Raw genomic sequence first — 21702 nt, 5'->3', positions numbered from 1 at the left:
AATGTAGGTTATAATGGAACTAGATATGAAGGTACATCCTAATGACCATTTTTCTGCGGCCCTTTCATCCAGCGAGATTTGTTGTCATCCGATTGTATCTTCTATTACATTGGTACACCCTAGCCCATCGCTCAAGACCGATATCCTCTAGGTATTTGCGTGTACCTGGATACCCTGCAAATTGACTCCAATGGTACTTGAACACAGACTCACGACTTGCCTTCGCTCCTTTATCGAAAATATCCAAAATATCTTTATTCTTAAAATTCACTAATAAATTAGCTTTCAAATGATGGATGCAGATACCATGAAATGCTTCTGGGAAGACTATGATAATTACCTTTTTTATGCTAGGGTGTCTATCTGATACTATAACCAAATCATGAACTTGCCCAATTGCACATCTTAATTGCTGAAGGAACCACACCTAAGATTCATCAGTTTTTCCACTAGATATACCGAATGCGACTGGGTATATTTGATATTTCCATTGACCCCAATCGCAAGCAGGAGTTTACCACTATATTTACCCCTTAAATGTGTTCCATCTACAATTAAAATAGGGTGAATGCAGTTCAGAAACCCCCTTATGGAAACACTAAGAGCCATAAAGACGTGCTTGAAATATTTATCTTCTTGCAAATCATATTTAAAGGTTGAACCAGGATTTTCAATTTGTAAGGCTTCACCAAATTTAGGTAACTTCTTGTACGATTCTTCTGGTGACTCCCAAACAAGCACTAACGCTTCTTCCCTTGCCCTCCATGCCTTGTCATTACTTAAACTCACACCATACTCTTGTTTTATATCCTTGACAATGTCTTTCGGTCTATATGAACAACTAACATCTTCAAACTTCGACGAAATTAGATGTCCAAGAACCCAACTAGAAGCTTGTCTATGATCGTTAGTCAATATTTCATTTCTACATGTGTGGACATTGTCATACTTAAAGATCTTAAATATTTCACAAATTTTCAATTTAACGGCTCGAATTCTCCATTTGCATTCTTCAACTAAACATATAACTTTGTATAATGTTGTGGTCGACTTCTTCAACCTAAACTGAAAGTTACCTCTAATTGCTAACATAGATAACCGCATCTTTAAATCCTTCTTAGATAGAAATATGTCACCAATTTGCACATCTTCAGAAGAATAAGACTGACCTGGCATGGTGATTGTGCTACTAGAAATGTGACAAGTCACGACCCGTTGCATGTGACGAGCCGCCGTAGTCTTCGATTGTTCGTTCTTCTGCATGATGTGTTTGGTGGGTGTTAATCTTGGGTTTTTCTTCATCGCCATTCTCCCTCCAAGACCAATCATTGAAATATTTACCTTGGCCTGCATCATCCCCTAAGTTATGAGTTGCCAAATTACTAGGCGACGAAGTAAGTGATGGGTTAAAATATGTGGGAGAAAATTGACTATCGACTCCATCTTCCACAGTACTACCCTAGATGTTGAAGGGATTTCTTCAGTTCGTCGAACATATGAATTATTTGGATGAAATCTATGATTTGTTGAACACTTTGGAAACGTGGATACATAAAGAGGTATTACTGAGACTTCTTCCCATGTAAGGAATGTGTGTAGATCTTCATCATTACGAATTACGCTCCCTCTCTACCTGGTGCCCTCTCGTTCCCATCGATCATAGCTTAGCGATCGTTTAGTACGACTAAGCGATCGTTTAATCCCATACTCGCCCCCTCTCTACTCAGTATCCTCCCATTCTTATCGATCATAGCTAAGCGATCGTTTAGTACTACTAACTGATCGTTTAGTCCAATACTCGCCCCCTCTCTACCTGGTGCCCTCCCCATACCCTGTCCCAATAATCGCTTAGCTTCGGTGAATATTCATCTAACTTTTATTCACATTGCTATACGATCGTCTAACTATTTTTTCATTTTTTTTAATATAAAATATCATTCTGGAAATAATTTGGTGTAGATAACTTTTTGTGGGGTTGTAAATAAATTAAATATGGTGGAGGAATTTTTAGTGTTGGAATGTGAAAAATAATTTTTTTACCAATTATTTTTGGATAAAATAATTTTTTTTGTGAATAAATCTTTGAAGTGAAGAATTTTTTTGAATTAATTTGGTAGATTGATAGTTGAAATTGAGAGTGAGAATTTAGTAAGGGGCATAAGAGTAATTGTACAGTAAATCTTTTCTATGCTTACATCATTTTCATGATTAGAGGTCAAAAAAACAAAATCATACTCCAAATAGTTCCCACTCCTCATTCATTTTCCATCTGCTTTGTAAGACACTAAGGACGCGCCACTCACCATCTCCGTCAAGGGTCCGCCGTTGTTCGCCTGCAGCGGTTCGTCGCACTGCCACCATTGGGTCAACAGTCGTTGTTAATCGCCATCGTTGAAGGTGAATCCAGCGTATTTCTCTCTTTCCCTCTCTTCTGTTTATATATCTCTCATTTTCGATTCCATCCATATGTAGCCAGATGTCGCGCAGCTTGTACGAGACGACGCTCGCCATGGGTCGTCGGAGTCACTCGCACCTCCGCTTCCAGTCGTCGACCGACGCGTGCTGCTACCGATTCATTATGGATAAGTCTCTCTCTCTCTCTCTTAGTCTGAGTTTTTCCACACTACGTTACCCATGAATGGGGTTTCTCCACTGCCGCTTTCAAGTTATGCTTTCTTCCAAACATTCCTCATTCTATTTGATGCTTCCTCCATCCACTACTCCCTTTCCGCCCTGATTTCTCTCTTCCTGTTCTTCCTCCTTATGTCACTTCGGATTTATCATGGCTTTCTTTACCACGTTTTAAATACTCTATTGTTGACTCTATTAAGGTACGTTTCTTATTTTTTGTTTCTTTTAAGATGTTAATTTTGAATTCTTATGTTTGCAATTTCGAGCTAAAATTTCTAATTGATCTCCACGGGTTCATATGCAATTTGGGTACGCCGGATAGATGACCCAAAAATTAGACAAGAAAAAAAAATTGTGAAATTACTCGATTTTTGAAAGAAAAATGTCGAATGATCATTTGTTGATGTCAAATTCGGGTGAAATTACCAAAATATACTTGGTCGCACCCAGAAAAGTAGTCTCGCCCGTCTCGTTCTCTCTCGTCTCACTCTCTATTCTTTTTCACTCACAAATCACTAGCTCGTCTCGCTCTCTCCTCTTTTTTTCACTCACAAATCATTAGCTCGTCTCGCCCTAGCTCATCTCGCTCTCTCTTCATTTTCTCACTCGTAAAATCACTCCTCTCTCTTGTCTCTTGCACATGAGAGTTGGTCGCATCGGAACTGCTTGCGTGGACTTATCGTGCCAGAGAAGAAGAAGATGTACTGAGGAAAAGAAACCGAAGAAGAAGACTTGCAGAGGAAGATTTCTCGCATCGGAGAAAAAATAAAAAAAGAAGGACAATAACGTAACTTCACATGGTCATGACATCAGCAAAGGGGCATTTGACATTTTTTTTTCAAAAACTAGGTCATTTGTCGTTTTGAACCTTTAAAATGGGTCTTTTGAGTAATTAATCATATGCAATTTTCAGCATTGTAATGGACAGTCCAGAAGGAGCTGATGCCAATCAATATGCTCAAATGAAATTCAAATTGAACTATATGTATATGTATAAAGAAATTTTGTGTTGAGGAGATACAATCAAATCTCTCTTTTCTCTTGTGTTGAGGAGATACAATCAAATCTCTCTTTTCTCTTTTTTCTTGCATGCCTTATGGATGCATCTTGCATTCGTCTCTCCTAGTGGATGTACAAATGTCTTGTTACATTACATGATTGCGTTTGGTTGATTCTTTGAATTGTGGATGACCAAAATACTACGATTTTATTATTTGAATTCTGGATGTTCTAATCAAGTTAGCGATGATTATCTAGATATACGTGTGTATATGCTAAAGAATTTTAGACTTGGGTGAGAGGGGCCAACAAACTGATGTACAAGATGTTATAAATCATGTGATATTGTTTCATTTATCAGCCCAAATTCTGTAGCAACCGTGGGGAGTAGAATAGAAATGAGGGAATGATATATCATTGTGCTTGTTCAACTAACGGTCGAGTGAATGATCATATGAATTGGTTCTCTTATTGTTAGATGTGTTTAAGACATAACATAATGCTTGAGATTATATGCTTTACAATTAATTCAGTATTTTTCCTGACTAAATCTTCCCATTGTTGATCAGTTAGTAGGATAAAATATATTTGAGTATCTATATGCTTGTATTTTGTTCTTATTGAACAATAATTTGGTTTCTTGCTTGTATGTGTGAAGGCCTATCATTTCCTTTGCATTGGACTCACTTCTTTGTGTATTGTGTTGAATGTTGCCTTTATTGCTGTTGTTCTATGTAGATTTTGCAAATTTATGCTTTCAAAATAGTCTCTAATTCCATTGTTCACGTGCGGATTGAAAAGTTTTCTAACAGGTTTTGCAATCTCTGTAGTTATTAATGTGTTTATTTCTTTAAATAGAATTGCATTTCACATTTTCTAAAACATATTAGCATGAGGATTGGTTTTCTTGTAAGATGATATTTCACATTTGTGTGTTATTTACGATAGAAATATATTTCACGTTTGTGTGTGATTTACGATTTGCATTTCATGTTTGTGCGTTACTTTGCGATTTGCCTTTTTTTGTTCTTAGAAGAGAAGGGATCTATTACTCAGCCTTCTCTTTTCCTCTGTCATTTTGTTATGCTTGCACCATTTTCTCCTTCCTCCTCTAAGAACTCTTCATTAAAAATTCACTCAACAAAGTTCTCTTTGTTTGGTTTCTCTAATGGTTGTGTTGTACCTTACTATCAAATATAAAATGACTCATTGATTCTTAATTTGTTCAAAAGGTTGTTACAATTTAAAGTATTTTTGGTTTCAAATAACTTCTTAGCTGTATATATGTGATTAACTTGAGTCCAATATTACCTTTCAAAGTTGATTGAATTCCACATGAAGATTTTTTCTCTACTTTTACAGAAAAGTTTTCTCCACTTGGTGATTATGCTTCCTTCTTTGAGAATATTGACTATGCTACCTTCGTTATATTGATCTTTAAAGTAATGATTTGGTTTTATTTACTCATTAATTTTAAATAGTGTTTTTATTCTTTTGGGGACTAAGAACAAAATATTCTAGCCATGAAGTAAGTTACTAAAAGGCTAAAGAATTAGAGGCTTAAGTTGCTTGCTTCCGTTCAAGTTGGGTGTGGTGATGTCGACGACTTCATTAGAAAAAAGTTAAGTGTGGTGGAATTGACGATGGGACTTCATAAAATATTTAAGCTTAAAAAGACAATTATTTAGGATCAACAAGTACTTATTATAGTTACCGATTTTGTTTATCTTTGTAAGTTGAATATAGCTTGTGAAGGAACGAATAGTTATATTAATTTTGTTGAAGTGAATTGGTTATTGTTATGTTTGTTGAAAGTTGTGTATACAAATATCTTATTGCTTTTATTATATCCATATAAATATTTGTTAGTCAACCTTTGATGTCGGTCAGTACGCTTTTGATGTCGGTTTTCGATTGACATTATAGCCTAGTTTTGTATTAGTGATAATAGGTTTATATATTAAATTGAATATTATTTTTTTAATTAATGAAATCTTTTACCAACGTTTACATATGTTGCAAAAGATATTTGCAATGACCATTGATCCATATTTAGCAACAATCTTATATGTTGCTAAAACTTAACTTTTATAGAGATGAATTTTCAACGTCATTGTATAACACAAATATCGACAAAACATATGCTGCTAAAAGTACACTTTTAGCACGTTAGCGTTAGTAAAAGTCACGTTTTAGTGGTGCAGCGAGTATCTCTTTAAAACTTTCGATTATGCGATTACCACGACATTCACAGCGACACACCTCTATGCGTTGCTAATACTTTTAGCGCCTTTTTTTGTTTTTATCAATGTGTTTTACTTGTCACTAAAAGTTATTTTTCTTGTAATGATTATTTCCTACAGCTTTTACTATTTTACATTCATCATTTATTTATTCTTTGCAACAACGTTTACTATTTATTTCTCAAACTAAAATAGTTTACACCTCAAACACATATTATAACCCAAACTAAAATAATCTACGCCCCAAACACAAACTATTATAACCTAACTAGAATAACCTATGACTATAATAACTCGTTCCTTACCCCAAACGCTCCCTTAGGGGTCGTTTGGTTTAAGGTTTTATAGATCCCTAGAAAAAAAATATTTCAACTTGGGAATAGGATGTCTAGAATTTAAAGATACTGTGTTTGATTGTGCATAAGAAATGCTATTAGAATTTTATGAACAAAAATTATGTTTGTATTTAATTTATAAAATTAAGCATGGAAATCTTATATAATTATAATATATTAATTAATTAAAAATTAAATATCATCCAATATATTGATAAAATTAATTAACAAAGAATAATAATAATTTTAATTATAAATATTTAAATATGGAGTAATTTATAATTAAAATTGACCAATTTATAATTATATATTTAATGAACTTTAGATGAACTATAATCTAATACTTAATCAACTTTATAATTAATTAAGTTCAACATTAATAATTTCAATTTTAGCTAAATAATATAAGAAAATATATTTTAATAAATAATATTATATAAAAAAAGGTGAAAAATGAGATAAAAATATGATATATTTATAAAGCATATAAAAAAAGTCATAAATATAATATGTTAATAATTAATGAAGTAATCATAATCACAATAAATAATTAGCTAACTATAAATAATCCATAATGATTATATGTTTATAATGAAGGATAAAATTAAATTTGATCCCAATAAATAATTATTTGATTATTAAAAAAAATAATAAAGTAATAAATTATTATTATTATTATTGAAAGAAGAATTTTTATACTAACTCAATTTAACTAATTTTAGTTTACTAATTAAATATATTTAAGACAATGTTAACAAATTAATTAATAATTTATGTAAAAAAATAATTGCATTCATTTAATATTTTTTATAAAAATAAGTAAATATTGTAATAGATTATTATTGATTTTACCATACATAGTTATATTAATTTTGTTAAATTAATATTAATCAATTAACTATATTCCAAATGAAATTACATCTAAAATGAAAAACAAATGAAGATTAAAAAAAAAAAAAAAACACACGGTTTTGAAAAGAAATTGAAAACCTTTGTGGAAAATGAGGATGTATTCCCAGACAAAGATTGAAAATTGTGAAATAAATATAAGATTTGAATATCTGTATCAATTCTCATATAGAAAACCCTCCAACCAAGCTATCCCTGAGTATATTGATCCAGACATTAGCGTATGTGTAGAGATTTTAACGGAGTCAGGGAATGAAATTTTCATCCGTGTTCGGAGATCATTGTATAGCCCTCATGTTGAATGTTAAAAAAGATGTAAGACACTTACCAGGAGTCAACCAAATCAAAATTTGAGCTAGGAAAGGATGAAAGTTTAAAATATATAATAAATCTCAAAAACATCTTTTAAATTACACTCTACATAACCCAGCTGAGATACGGATGAATAACACAGGTAGAAATAGAGCCATCTACTTCTAAGAATCAACTTAATCAGTACAGTACATTTAAATTCCCCAAACTCAGGTACAAAAAACAATCTTCAAGTCATTGCTGGGCATAGCCATTTGTTATCGAATATCGTTTTGGGTTAGTAATTCCAGAAGACTTGATCTCTCCTGTGTTGCTTTTTCAGATACAATGATATTAACTCTCTATAAGTCCATTTCTTCTGCCTCTGGAATTGCATGAACGCCTCGGAGCTCATGTGGAAGTCTCCTTTACCCAATGCCTCGAAAACGAAAGGATCTGTTAATAATACTGGAGGTTGATTTGGATTCATTTTGCTCAAAACGAATTCCAAATTTCTTCCAAGTCTTCGATCGACATAAGCATCAACAACACAACCATAGGTCACGACATCGGGTTTAATCTTCATATGCGTCATATGTTCAAGGCTAAGATGAAGATCCCATAACAAATCCATTCTTGAAAATGCTAGAGCTCTAATATTAAATGTTGTAAGATCTGGATTAAATCCAGCTTCAACCATTTGCAGAAATTCTCTCTGCAAACTTTTCATTTTAAAATTGGCAGCATAAGATAGAAGTAGAAGATTCCATAAAAGATTCCCCACATTTTTCCTTCCAAGACCAACATCCCTGAGGAATTCACCTAATCTGTAAAATTTTCTTTGCCTTATGTAGGCAAATGCCATTGCCATGATTCCTTTCTTCTCGATTAGAAATCTAGACCGCTTAAGGCGACCGTAGGCAGTTTCCATCTCTATCAAAGAACCAAACATGCTGTAGTATATAATAAAAGAATTGCCAGTAGCAGAATTAACTGGAAAACCACTAGAAACCATTTCCCTCAAAGTACTTTCCATCAATTCTAGTTGTTTGTTCTTCCCAAAACAAGATATGGCTAGTGAATATGCCTCAGGCAGTAAGTGTGAATACCTTAACTTTACCTGATCCAGAACTTTAGTTATATCATCAAAGTGTCCCATCTTTCCATAAGCGTTAAAGAATTTTGAAATTACTTGAACAGAAGGTTCAAAACTACTGTTTAACATTTCTTCCCAAAGTACTTGCGCTTGGAGGGGAAGATCGCCATCTATGTAGTGTACCATAAGAGTGGACAACGTAGAGTTGTTTAGAGGAAAACCTTCAGACTTCAGCTCCAAGAAAATCTCTTTTGCTAAAACTGGTATTCTTCTTCGGCTCAATTTTTGAATCAATTGAGTATCGTTGATATTAAAACCATCATCAGCAAAGCTTCCTTCTTTGTGTTTCCGGAGTATCTATCATAGGTACATTGCATACAGAATAAGTAAAAATGAAGGTAGTGAGAATATATTCAACGCAAACATCAGTAAAGAAATCAGTCTATTTCCATTTTATCATTTTAAGGATCCAATAGTTGTCAGATGTACAGCGGCGTTGTTTTCTTGTTTTTGTTAATAGACCTTTTTCTTAGAGCATTTCCATCAAATTGAGTATGCTATATCTGTCCATTCACGAATATCCTGCCTTGCATTTCAAGCGACAGTTTTCCTAGTAAAAACCATAGCCATAGGTCAATGATGAGTAATATCAATAAGTACATTCTAGAGAACCTCCACAAGGGGCATATACACATTGTTCTTCCAGAAACAGATCAGTCACTTGACCCATCTCCAACTTCAAAAGTACTTTTCAGGTTAATAACGGAAGCCAATTAGTGAGGTCTCTCCAAGGGTCGTGATTTCCTCCCTCTAAACATCATCAAGAATGTTAAGACAGACCACTTGTCTGTTTTATTTCCAAGCCCTTTTTTCATTCTCTTTGGTCCTTGGCCCATTATATTGTGGGTTGTTTTGTGCTGATGTTGCTCGTGTATTGAGCTGTAATATTGAGGTTTTTATCTAGTGTATTCATGCGTATTGTGGGAGTTTTTATCCCCAGATTTTCTATATATTCATCGATACCCTAACTCAATAATATATGGAAAACAAAGGGCTTTCTCCTGCATCTCTGTCTTCATATTTTCCTATTTTGTCTCTCTATTTTTAGAATGTTATTAATGAATCACCCAAACTGATCTAGATCTTACTTGGTTAAGATGAAAGAACACCGGAAACGTATGCTTCCTTGTCGAATCACTTTTTCCATAGGGCTTGACTTTTATTCTCTATTGATATTGCCTAAACTAAGCCCTCTTAAGTTCTTGCAGAGAGAAACATTAGGGCACCTGGACACATCAGGAAGATATCAAAAGGGCTAAATGTACTCTAACCCGACGTATTAAACATTTGGGTTTAGTTTAAATCATATTAAAGTAGGTGAAATTTCAAATTCTTATAATATCGGTTCCTCCTCATTTTATATATCTTAATAGTCCACGTCTGGCCCGGTCAATTGTAACTAACATCTAGGCTGCTAGCCTAACATGGTCCTAAAGGTGATTTAACATGGTATCCACCCACTGCCTCCAACCTTCATTTCATCATATTTTCATTACGCATAATCAATTTGGAAAAAAAAATCATCCATTATACATCTTCCAGCGATGATAAGTCATCTAACTGACTTCAAAATTATCTCTGCTACATCAAACTAGCATATGAACAGGAAAAGAGAATTAAAAAAGGGAAATGAGCAAACCAGTTCAAAGAGGACCTTTTGCGTTCAAATTTAGTAACAAGAAAAATCCCTAGTAACATCAAAGTACATGATCAAAATAATTAAAAATTCTCCACGTAATTAATTAATCATCACCGAGCTTCATGACATCACATTCAGAACCTATTCTTCTGAACGCAGGCATAATCAACACATTAACAATCAATCATAACAACAGCACATACATGCATGCCATATTCTCATTCAAATTCTCGCAAAAAATGATAAGGTAATGTTCATGTATCTCTCACAGTCACAATTTTATCCTTTGATGACTTTTGTCATTTTATCAATGAAATGTCTTATTTCCTAAAAGACGAACAAATGATGATGAAAAAAAAAAGAGTTCATCAGCAGAATCTGAATTCAAACCTTTTCATATACTTTTCAGTGATTGAGGCATACCTTACAAGCCGAAGCTTGACATGCAGAGTATCTCTGATGGGGAAAAATTGGGCGTTCCTGTTTGAAATTTCTCGGAAAGCAGTATGGATTTGCCACCATTGCGACAAGAGAGTCCATCTTCATGATGAAATGATTCTCAGTTCAAACGGCTGGAAATATGACGAAAACCACCCCCACATCTTCGGCGGAAAATCCTTTTGAATATTCATTATTTCATTCCTGCAGTTCTGAGTGAAATTATCATCGACCAAATCAAAATTTGGTAAAATAAAATAAATTGTGAGATGTCAAAATGAGTATACCTTAACTGAATGTATTATCAATCTCAATATTAGAGGTTCTCTCTCCCTCTTCATATTGAATAATAATAAAAGTGATATAATATATTCTTTAAGAAAATAAGTATATCCGGAAGCAAAACACTTCATCAGTTGATAATGTAGAAATATGTTCATCCGATGGTTAATGTGGGATATGAAGATTTTAACCTATGACTTCAAGAAAATGAAGATATACTAATTACCACTGAGCTAAGCTCCCGTGGCATATGGTGTAATGTGCAGTCATCAGGAAGAAGGCCAGACCACATGACTTGTGCAAAACGAGAAAAGGCAAGATATGGAGAATTACAGCGAGCATAAGCACGTACCATTATGTTAAATAGAACAATATCCTTTTCAGGAATTTGATCGAACAGATGGTGGTCATAACGTCAGAAATTAATGAACTTGGTGAGAACAGAGATGTGATTCTGAAGATTGGTTTTGATAGTACAGGCTTGAATTTGCTTGAGCTCCCTTGATGTATATTTGGACAAAAGAGAAAGGGTGTGGGGTTGATTTATGAACACATTCTTGGAAAAGGTGGAGTTTGATGAGTTTGATTTTGTGAGAATGAATTGGCAAGTTGGAAAGATAGTCATTTCAATACTTAATAATTAAACTATTACACGATACAGTGGATTGCAGAGAACAAGAATGTCAAACAAGATCAAAGGTACAAGTAGGAATGTAAATTATCTCCATTTCAAAACAACTTGACAAAAAATTCCGGCCATGGAAGTGACAAAGCATATCCAAAATGAAATTAGTAAAATTAAAAATAAAAAAATAATAATAATAATAATTAAAAAAAAAATAGTAGTGGAAATGAAAGCAAGATGAAGCTTCATTATGATTCAAGCAAGGTCAGAGAGAGAAATTTCACCTTCAAAATGTGGAAAGGATTTTCTGTTGGGAAAAAAGTGCCGAGGTAATGAAGAAGAGCGACCACTTCGCCGGAAAATTTGGCCGTGTATCCCACCGTCACAAACGCTTAGCGGAAGAAGCAAATCCCCTTCAAGAAATTTCTCTTTGGCATGGCTTTTTCTGAACCGACGGATTAGACTAACGATTTTTTTTAGGTATATAATAATAATAATAATAATTACTAAGTTCATATTGGCTAAAAGGCAATACTTACGTTAAATTTTAATTGGTGCAACAAAGACTGCACCATTATAGATAAATAAACTTGTGTATAAACTTGCATGTCCAAAACAATTTATATATAGTGTTTAAATGAATAACTTTTTAAAAAATATTTGTTTTCCAAGCAATCCAAACATGTCCTACCTAATTTATAACTTAATTTATGGGTCTTATCAACGTTTAATGCAAGAAAACTGGATATGTGTGGAGAAAAAAGTCATTAATTTAAAATCGAACTAGGGAATAAGATAAGGAATCCCTAAAAATCTTGAACTGCTTTACGTTTTAATTCAATTCATATAATACAATAAATTATTTTTAGTATTGCAAGCTCCTCATCTAAAAACATGTTTAATCAATCCTTCTTCAATGATAACCTACCATCATTCTTTTTTAATCATATATCTAAGTTAAGAATATTTGTGTTCATCGTGGTGGTGGCTTATACTTGCCAAGTATCACTCCTAGATATACGTTTTTGTGCAATCTTATGGAGTTAGAGATTTGGTGGCCTCCAAATATGAAAATTTCCTTAATTAATGTTTTTTTTTTTTTTGCATATTCTTATATATCTTGTACATGTTCAACGTTATTGGTAAATCTCCAGAATGACCAAATGGATGGAGAATAACGAAACTTAAAATCTAAAAATTGGTGGAACAAAACTTTTGTTTCTATATACAAAATACGATATTTAAGGTACTAGTATTTGTATAATACAATATAAAAAAATCAAAAACAATTTTAAACCCTAAACCCATAAAGTTATATTAAACAAATCAACAACCGAAAACACATATACCCTAAACTTGAACCAAAATAATATCCAAACACAGACTCCTCAAACACCAAAGCTAGAATAGTTTGCATACCAAACATGGACTTTATAAACTTATACTAAAATAGCATGTACTTCAAACACAAATTATATGATCTTATACTAAAATAGTCTACACCCCAACATAAAAATTACTAAACTTTACAAACTATTATAACCCCATAAATTATATAATAACCAAATATGCACCCAAAATAGCTCTATGCTATAATTATAATAAAGGGTTCAAAGAAAATGAGTTCCAAGTAATGTAATGTTGGATCTACCTAAGATTTCCTATTCTACAAGGTTTCCTAACAAATTTAATAGGGTTATTTGATTGTCTGTGTGGCCAAAGTGATATTAGCTTGGTCACAATTGGCATGCACTTCTTTCTTTGAGGTTGGAGGTTTGATTTCTCATTCTCACAATCATTGTACTAAGAAAAAGTTGATTGTCTTGTGAGATTACTTGATGTGCATGTAAGTAAAAGTTGGCCTAAACACTCGTAGATATAAAAATTAAAAAGAATATAGTAGAAATTGTTATGGGCTACTTTGAGTATACTGAACTGGTAAATATATGTATCTCTAAACTCAATTTCCACCTCTCAAGTTGAACTATAAAAATATGTATCTAGAAATTGTTATGAGTGCATAATTGAAGTGAGAGGAATGGCCCGGGGGAGGCAAAAGGTAAAGGGAGAGGAAATGGACTATTTATGTAATTTTATCAAACTATATAAATAATATTCTAACTATTAAAATCACATGATTAAATTTTTTAATCATAAGACTAATTTTGTAATTTAACAAAAAAAAATTGTTTAAGCTATTAAACAATACTTAATAATTAAAATAGGAGTAGTGATAGTCTATTTTTTAGGTTAAATTATAAATATAGTCTTTCAACTTCTAGGTATTATATTTATTTGGTCTCTAAATTTTGAAATGTGTTTATTAGGTCATTGAACTTTCAATTTGTGTTGAATAAGTCTTGTTACGACATGATTACTGTTGAGGTGACTGGATTAACTGATTGTACTCTGTTATACTTGATAACTTGTGTTGACTTTATTTGTATTTGTTATTAGTTGGTAGTTAAATCTTTTAACCTACCTATTCTCTTGATAAGCTGTGATTTTTCTTTCTCATTGTTCTTTTAGTTGGTGTATTTATGGTAGCATCTGCCTTTGTATTTTACAAGCTTTAAGTTAATAAAAATTATATAGAGCATTTACTCTTCCTTGTCAATCTCTCATCTCTTCCCTTTAAAACTCAAACTTGGTATCAGAGCACCATCATGGCTAACACCCTTACTGATCTTGAACTTAGCAAGAAGGTTAACGAATCTGAAGTCTCCAACATGGTGACTCCGCCTTCCTTGCAAAAGAACTCTTCATTCACTAGTGATTCAGTCCCTACGATGGAATGATATCAAGTATGTTCTGGCACATGCCTTGTTGACAATCCCTCTTTCACGAATCTGCTGAATTAAGTGGCATGTATCCATTAAGTTGGATAGAGGAAATTTCTTACCTTAGGAAAACATTGTTCTTCCAATCCTGAGAAGCTAAATTAGAAGGTCATTTCACAGGCAAAACTCCAACCCCAACAATCAATTATCATTCCTCCATGTGGGGACGAACCAAAAGGTTTGTTGTTACCAAATCCCGAATTTGACATATGGTTGGTTTCTGATCAGCTTTCAATTGGATGGCTATACGACTCTATGACACTAGAAGTAGCAGCACAAGTTATGGGTTATGACGAAGAAAAACCCCTATAGGATGCCATTCAAGAATATTTTGGGATTCAATCAAAGTCTCAAGAAGACTACTATCGGCAAATGATGTAACGAACCAGATAGGGAAGCGTGAAAATGGAAGATTATTTGGCTATCATGAAGAGATATTATGACAGCCCCCTGCTTGTCGGATCTTCTATGGATTTTAGAAGCTTCATTTCACATGTTTTTACAAGACTTGACGAGGAATGTAATCCAATTGTTTGTGTTTGCGCAGCCAAGACCTCACTTAGAAAGAAATACAATATGAGCTTCTATCATATGACCAACGCCATGAGAAACTTCGGAACTTCAAAGGGAATTTAACTTTAAATCAACCATCTGTGAACTATGTTGTTGTAGATAAAAGAAGAACTTCAACTCCTCTCAAAACAACCGTGGAAATCAACATGACAACATCATGGCAACTCTCCAACCAGAGGAGGAAACAACAACAAGAATAGGGGAAGAAATCATTACTCGCCATATCCTCAACAAAATAGACCCACCTGTCAGATTTGTGGGAAGTATGGTGATGCATTTTACTATCCGATGTAATGAATGCTATGTGATACCTTATAAACCCATTGTTTTATCTATTAGACTCAAGTATAAATATAAATAGAATCCTGATAAGTCTAGGGTCGAACTCAGGGATTGCATTCTATTGATGTGATGACAACGATTGTTTCGATCTTGATGTGAATTGTTGCTAAATATGCGATGAGTTGATATACCTAATTCTATCGCTAATGTAGGTAAATAATGATGGATGCAATAAGGGTCACAATCGTAAATAAAATAGCCTAAGCGGAAAGATATACATTCTTAATGAATAAAATAGGGTTGAGAGAAATATTCACTAATACTTCCTAAGCAAATGCATAAGCCATGTGTTCAAGCAAATCACTCAAAATCATAAGCTACACTTCTCAGTGCATTTTGCCACAATGTCCTATTTCTAGGATTCATGCGATGAGTCTTTGATACAAAAGATGTTTATTTATTTTTAAAGATAATCTCTTCTTGTTTTATGAGGTCTAAATCTTTTGCTTTTTCAAACATAGATTCATTTTATTCAGAGCAATCTCTCGACTTGATCAAAATAGGTCATGAAGCATACATAAAACAAGTTGAACACACGATTATGCTTTACGTAGTTCATGTTAGTTGCAATTTTCTCAACCCATTTAGAAATTAGTAGCTCATGGTTGAAGATGGAGAGATGGATAAAATATTAAACTATGGATGCATTCATATTGATAAAAAGAAGCTTTTTAACGTTTTACACAATATAAACCACGACAAGTAGAGAAAAACATATAGAGATAGAAAATTAATTCGTGGGGTGCGATTCCTTGCTCCTTCCGGCTCTGTAAATGACTACCTTATAAAGATTATGCTGAAGGTGAAGTTTTCCCTTTTACTTCAGGAAGAAATCTTGTGCTTTCACTCAATATTTCATGAAGGCTCGAAGGGAATTGTTTTTAAGTGAGGATTTTTAAGAGTTTTTTTCCAATGTCTTGGTTCTCTCTCTTTTTTTTTTCATGGAAATTTTGTTGAGTATTTATAAGCGTCAAGGAGCAACTTCTTCATCTCTCACTAATGATTGTACTGACAGGATACATTAATTTTCATACTCTGTTGAGTCGCCTGCTCCACGTCAGAAGTTCATTGGCTCTGCCACAAAGCTTTCTTGTCAGCTACCAACTTGATTTTTTATTTGACCTCCACCGCCTATGTGTCATATCACCTTCTATTGTATAAGGCTATGCGTTTCCAACTATGCAATTCCAATGTTGGTGTTAAGAATTTCTTCACGGTGATATCTTGTGATCGCATAATTTTCTGTATCCAAAAAGCACAATTTTTATATCTTTCGTGGACTGTGAGATTTTGTACGCATGTGATCGCATGATATAATTAATTTTGTGATTATCTTACTAAGCTGTTGCATTTTTCAAGATTTCTCCTAATTGTTTTACATAAAAGAGGTAAAATAACTTGTATTTCTACGAGTTATCACACCCCTAAATTTAAAACAATGTTTGTCCTCAATCATATATTTAGTCCTAATATATCTTGATAGTTTTGACGCATTGCCTAGACCTCTCAAAGTGCCTCCTATTCTAGATTTGTTAGACTAGTGCTTTCCTTAGTTTTATTTTTTTGTTTTACGTATGGAAGTATTTCCAGCCTTTAGACATGGTAAGCTTATTTTTCAAAAATCTCTTACTCATTTTCAAAGCTATCTTATATTCTGTTTTAAGGAATGGGCTTTTGGTTCAAAATTTAGTAAAAATATTCTCCATGATGCGCTTATTTTGGTTTGATCATACGTTGATCCGAGCATCTCACCTTCATTTGGGCTTGCCCCCACAAGTGTCATGCGAACATCCAACTACGAGCAAGGCACTCTTTTCGGACCTAACTCATGCCTTGAAAATTTTTAACATAGGCAGTAGAGTTGCGATCAATGATTTTATGCGTTGATCACAATTCTTACCTTCGTTCTAGCTTACCCACACGGGTGTCATGCGGGCATCTAATTAACGAGCAGGTTCCGATCTCAACACCTTTTTTTGAACAATAATAACAAGGAGATTAAAAAAAATCTAATTTGAATGCATTTATCTCAAACCTCTCCCACCTCCAAATTAGAGGGCAGCAAGGTCCTCATTACTGAAAACCAAATTATGCGATAACTTCAAAAAGATATAAAAAAAAGGTTTGAGATAAAGCTTGCACGCATACTAACTTCAAGAAATGTTTCCTAAGGCAAAGTCCTAAAGCTAAGTACTAAAACTAGTCATACTAATCATTGCGTTGGTAGCACAAGTATCATCAATGAGGTTATTTGTGGAACGCAACCAAACAAAGAAGAATATTAAGAAATCAATAAAGATATGCGAAGGACAAGCTTAAAGAAAAGGCAAAGAAAAATTGACACTTGGAATGAAATTCATAGTAATTGATTATAAAGATGTAGTGACGAACATACTGATAGCGGGTAGAAATACAATCTATTATAGCCTTTTATTTAGAATTATGAGTGCTAACAAGCAGAATATGCGTTGATAATACTAAGAATTTATGTGAAAAATGAGCTTGCATCAATCAGCACTAAAAATCCTTGCTAACCCTATATCATGCGCTATACGGTGTCAAAATATCTATTTTTGTAGCTATTGCAGGAATCAATCGCATGCGCTGAAGCCAAATTATTGCAAAGTTGATCACATGCGATGATCCCAGACCATCGCAAGGTTGATCGCATACATTCATCGCATGGATGTTGCGGCTACAGAGTAATAACCATGATAGAAGGTTAATCGCAAGGTAGGTGGAATGCATTGGTACTTCGGGAAAAACAAACATGAATGCATACCTTGAGAGTATCAAAAAGGTGATGTTAACATTTCACCTACCGTGCCAAAAGTGGCAGTGATTCAGAGCATAACCATCAATGTTATCGGTGATTGAGCACTATAAATAGAGCCTTAGAGCCCAAATTCAAGGCATCCGAGCTTCTACCTTAAGGTAGATCATTGTGATCACAGATGAGAGCGTGAGCAAGACATTCTTTGAAAGTTCTTCATTTCTTCGACCCATTTCGAGTGACGACCAGAGCTTTGCTGGAGATAGAGCTCGAGAGAGACTACTCCACCGCCCATCCATGGCACCACCAGCAGCCTTAACATACATCTGATGGAGCAAGAGATTGCCTATATCTAGCCCTTCACCTCTCTTCTTATCTCTGTATTGTATTATATTTTGGCTTAAGACATTAAAACATTGTAATCAATGCATCTCTTTATTTCCTTTGACACCATCTTCATTATCTTATTCTTTGTCATTGTTTACCTTCATCGTTTAGTTATCAAAGGCGGTCGCATACACAATCGCGTTACCTAGAGATAGGACGCAGGTAGCAACCCACCGAGAGGTGTATGTTGTGCGAGTATAGCGAGCCAATCCTCTTTATTTAGTGCAAGGCTATCGCAATGCTTGTCTATGAGTTGATTAGCCGCGACTAACTGTCCAAGAGGGTAAGTAGTGGAACTCACTAAGCAAAGTAAGCAGTGTTCCTAGAGATAGGAATATTCTTATACTCAACGTAACCATGCATTATAAAGATATAAGCATATGGCTGACCACCGAGAGGTGTGCGACGTATTAGTGTGGCAAGCTAGGATTACCCTTACGATCAAACTTAATGATGCGGTGAATTAAACCTCTCCACCATTCTATTTATTTTTCCATGCATCTTATTACGCGTTAACAGTTGTCGCGTCTCTATAAATTCTCATAGTCATACTTTCATTGCTCAATTTGTTTAGTTAGGAGTAGGAGTAGCGTATGTCTTTTAACTTGCTTTTTCTTTTATTCATCGCCTCAAACGCATTGCTTCACAACATTTAGTTACAAGTCCCTGAGTTCGACCTCAGATCATCCTGAGAAACTTGTGTTCTCATTATACTTGGTGAGAAAGCAAGAAAACTTGTGGCAAGAACGCATAGTCATCGCATGTATTCTTAAATGCATATTGCATATTTCTTAGTCCAACGCATGACCATCGACACATGGAGATCAACGCATAGCATAAGACATGCATTATATATTTTCCTCGCACAACATACAAAGATAGAAAATGAAAATCAAACACCACCAAATTTAGTTTTTGTCCATATCATTGCCATTTTGTTCCTAAGATGGTGTGTTTTCCTCTAGAAATTATAAAGGAGCTTGGAGATGCAGGGGAATGGTTGATCCAATCATAAGGCGAGCAAGAACAGATCCAATCTCATAAAGCAAGAACAGATCCACTTGATGTAAAAGTGTGTCAAGTGGCTTTCATGATAGCTTCTTTTCAGTGATCCCAATGGTCAGATTTTGACGCTTAAGGTTCCCTTTCCTGTGATAAGTTTAGCTAGGATGCATTGAGTTGAGATTTCAACGCATTCCAAAACTCATCGCAACACTCAACATTTTTTTTAAACCCTATTCTCAATGAATTCGAAATAGATACAATCCCATAAAACAATCATTTTCACAAAAGTTCATGTAAAGAAAGCAAATAATAAGAAGAAAAAGTGAAATAAAAGAAAGCATAAAAGGATAAAAAAAAAAAAAAAGATATGATGCATCCCTAAAAAGATGACACTTTTATATCGTAAAGACTTTCCAATCAGCATCATTTGGGTTTTTCTAGGTCAATGGAGACTTTTTCTCGATCAATATCACCTCCATATATATGGCTTGATCCTTTGGCCATTGACCTTAAATGCATTTGACCCATCCTTATGCATTAGCTCTACCGCTCCATGAGGGTAGATCTCCTTAATAACAAAGGGTCCTAACCAACGCGATTTTAATTTCCCTTGGAACAAATGGAGACATGAGTTAAATAGCATAACTTTGTGGCCAATTTCAAAATTTTTCTTATCAATGCATTAGTCATGCCAACACTTCATACACTTTTTGTAAATTTTAGCATTCTCATATGCCTGTAATCTCCACTCATCCAGGTCATGCAACTACAACTTCCTTGCTTCTCCTGATGCTTCATTATTAAAATTGAGCTTCTTGGTGGCCCAAAATGCCTTGTGTTCAAGTTCCAAAGGAAAGTGGCAAGCTTTACCGAATATGAGCACATATTGGGATATTCCAATAGGCGTCTTATACTCCATTCAATAAGTCATAGTGCCTCATCCAACTTTTTCGCCCAATCCTTTCGTGTTGAACTAACAACCTTTTCAAGTATGGATTTGATCTCCTTATTGAACACCTCAGCTTGCCTGTTTGTTTGAGGATCGTAAGCTATCGCAATTTTGTGATGGACATTGTATTTAATCAGAAGCTTACTGATAATGTGATTGATGAAATGAGTGCCATCGTCACTTATGATGGCACGCGGTGTGCCAAAGCGAGTGGAAATATTTTTCTGTAGGAACTTTGAGACTATTGCCATATCATTTGTAGCACATGAAATTGCTTTGACACATTTGAAACATAATCAACAACTACTAAAATGTAGTTGTGGCCATTGGAAGGTGAGAATGAGCCCATGAAGTCAATTCCCCATACATAAAATAGTTCAACTCCTGGAATAACATTCAGTGAAATTTCATTTCTTCCAGAAATATTCCCAATGCGTTGGCAGCTATCGCACTTCATTATGCAATCTTTGGCATCTTTAAAGAGTGTGGGCCAATAATACCCACTCTGAAGTACTTTTGCTATTGTGAGTTGGCCTCTAAAATGGCCATCGAATGGCGACTCATGGCATTGATATAAGATGTGTTGAAAAGAAGTTTCTGGAATGCACTTCCAAAAAATATGATTTGGGCCTCTTATATAATGATGTGGCTTGTCCTAGTAGCAAAATTTGCATTCATGTATAAGCTTCTTTTTTGTTGCGAAGTGTACTCCTTTGGAAATTACTTGTAGACCAGAAAATTGACAATGTCTGCATACCAAGGTAACAATTCATCAACTTTTAATATCATTTCATTAGGAAAACAAGCATTCACCTCTAGCTGGAGGTGATCACATTCACTATTCTCAAGAAACGATATGTGATCTGCTACCTTATTTTCTAATCTCTTGCGATCAACAATTTCAATATCAAACTCTTGAAACAATAATACCCATCTGATAAAATGTGGCTTCACGTCCTTTTTGGCTATAAGATACTTAATAACTGAATGAACTGTATGACTAATCACTTTTGATCCCAATAAGTACGATTTAAACTTCTCCACAACAAAAACTACTGTGAGCAACTCTTTCTTTGTTGTCGATAATTCTCTTGCGCACTGTCTAGAGTTTTGCTTCTATATGCGATTGGATGAAGAACTTTGTCTTTGCTTGGGCTAAGGTTGCACCCATCGCATAATCGCTCGCATCGCACATCAACTCGAATGGCTTTGATTATCTCGGTGCGATCAAAATAGGCATTGTGACTAGTGCTTGCTTCAGTGTTTCAAATGCTCTTAGACAGTT

At 34.3% G+C, this 21702-nt stretch overlaps 2 protein-coding genes and 1 long non-coding RNA gene across 7 annotated transcripts; 1 reads left to right on the top strand and 2 right to left on the bottom strand.

The window, feature by feature from the left end:
- Positions 1 to 64: 64 nt before the first annotated feature.
- Positions 65 to 1308, bottom strand: LOC120079207 (uncharacterized). Its single transcript, XM_039033369.1, has 2 exons — positions 460 to 1308; positions 65 to 412 (listed from the first exon to the last, which is right to left on the bottom strand). The coding sequence occupies exons 1-2, from the start codon at positions 1306 to 1308 to the stop codon at positions 65 to 67; spliced, it is 1197 nt and encodes a 398-aa protein (XP_038889297.1).
- Positions 1309 to 2231: 923 nt separating this feature from the next.
- Positions 2232 to 2890, top strand: LOC120079563 (uncharacterized). Its single transcript, XR_005482262.2, has 2 exons — positions 2232 to 2397; positions 2477 to 2890. It is a non-coding gene; the product is annotated as an uncharacterized LOC120079563 (long non-coding RNA).
- A 4576-nt stretch (positions 2891 to 7466) lies between these two features.
- LOC120080464 (Pentatricopeptide repeat (PPR) superfamily protein) lies at positions 7467 to 12144 on the bottom strand. Of its 5 annotated transcripts, none has more exons than XM_039035117.2 (3): positions 11833 to 12144; positions 10627 to 10853; positions 7467 to 8861 (listed from the first exon to the last, which is right to left on the bottom strand). In XM_039035117.2, the coding sequence occupies exons 2-3, from the start codon at positions 10747 to 10749 to the stop codon at positions 7707 to 7709; spliced, it is 1278 nt and encodes a 425-aa protein (XP_038891045.1). In that variant the 5' UTR covers positions 10750 to 10853; positions 11833 to 12144; the 3' UTR covers positions 7467 to 7706. The 5 variants fall into 5 exon arrangements, with proteins under 5 accessions (XP_038891045.1, XP_038891046.1, XP_090171155.1 ...); XM_039035118.2 differs by having other exon boundaries at positions 10627 to 10845; XM_090315029.1 differs by having other exon boundaries at positions 10627 to 10845; positions 10929 to 11836.
- Between the last annotated feature and the right edge of the window lie 9558 nt (positions 12145 to 21702).

This window comes from Benincasa hispida, chromosome 6, assembly GCF_027475165.1.
Source record: "Benincasa hispida cultivar pf3 chromosome 6, pf3_genome.v1.1, whole genome shotgun sequence".
Taxonomy (NCBI): domain Eukaryota; kingdom Viridiplantae; phylum Streptophyta; class Magnoliopsida; order Cucurbitales; family Cucurbitaceae; genus Benincasa; species Benincasa hispida.
Note: the sequence above shows the minus strand (reverse complement) of the source record. Positions and strands in the feature narration are given on the sequence as shown.

Coding starts and splice junctions, on each gene's coding strand:
- LOC120079207 (XM_039033369.1), bottom strand. CDS start 1,308: ATGGCGATGAAGAAAAACCCAAGATTAACACCCACCAAACACATCATG. Junction 413..459: donor AATATACCCAGTCGCATTCG/GTATATCTAGTG, acceptor TGGTTCCTTCAG/CAATTAAGATGTGCAATTGG.
- LOC120080464 (XM_039035117.2), bottom strand. CDS start 10,749: ATGAAGATGGACTCTCTTGTCGCAATGGTGGCAAATCCATACTGCTTT. Junction 8,862..10,626: donor GTCAAGCTTCGGCTTGTAAG/GTATGCCTCAAT, acceptor TACCTATGATAG/ATACTCCGGAAACACAAAGA.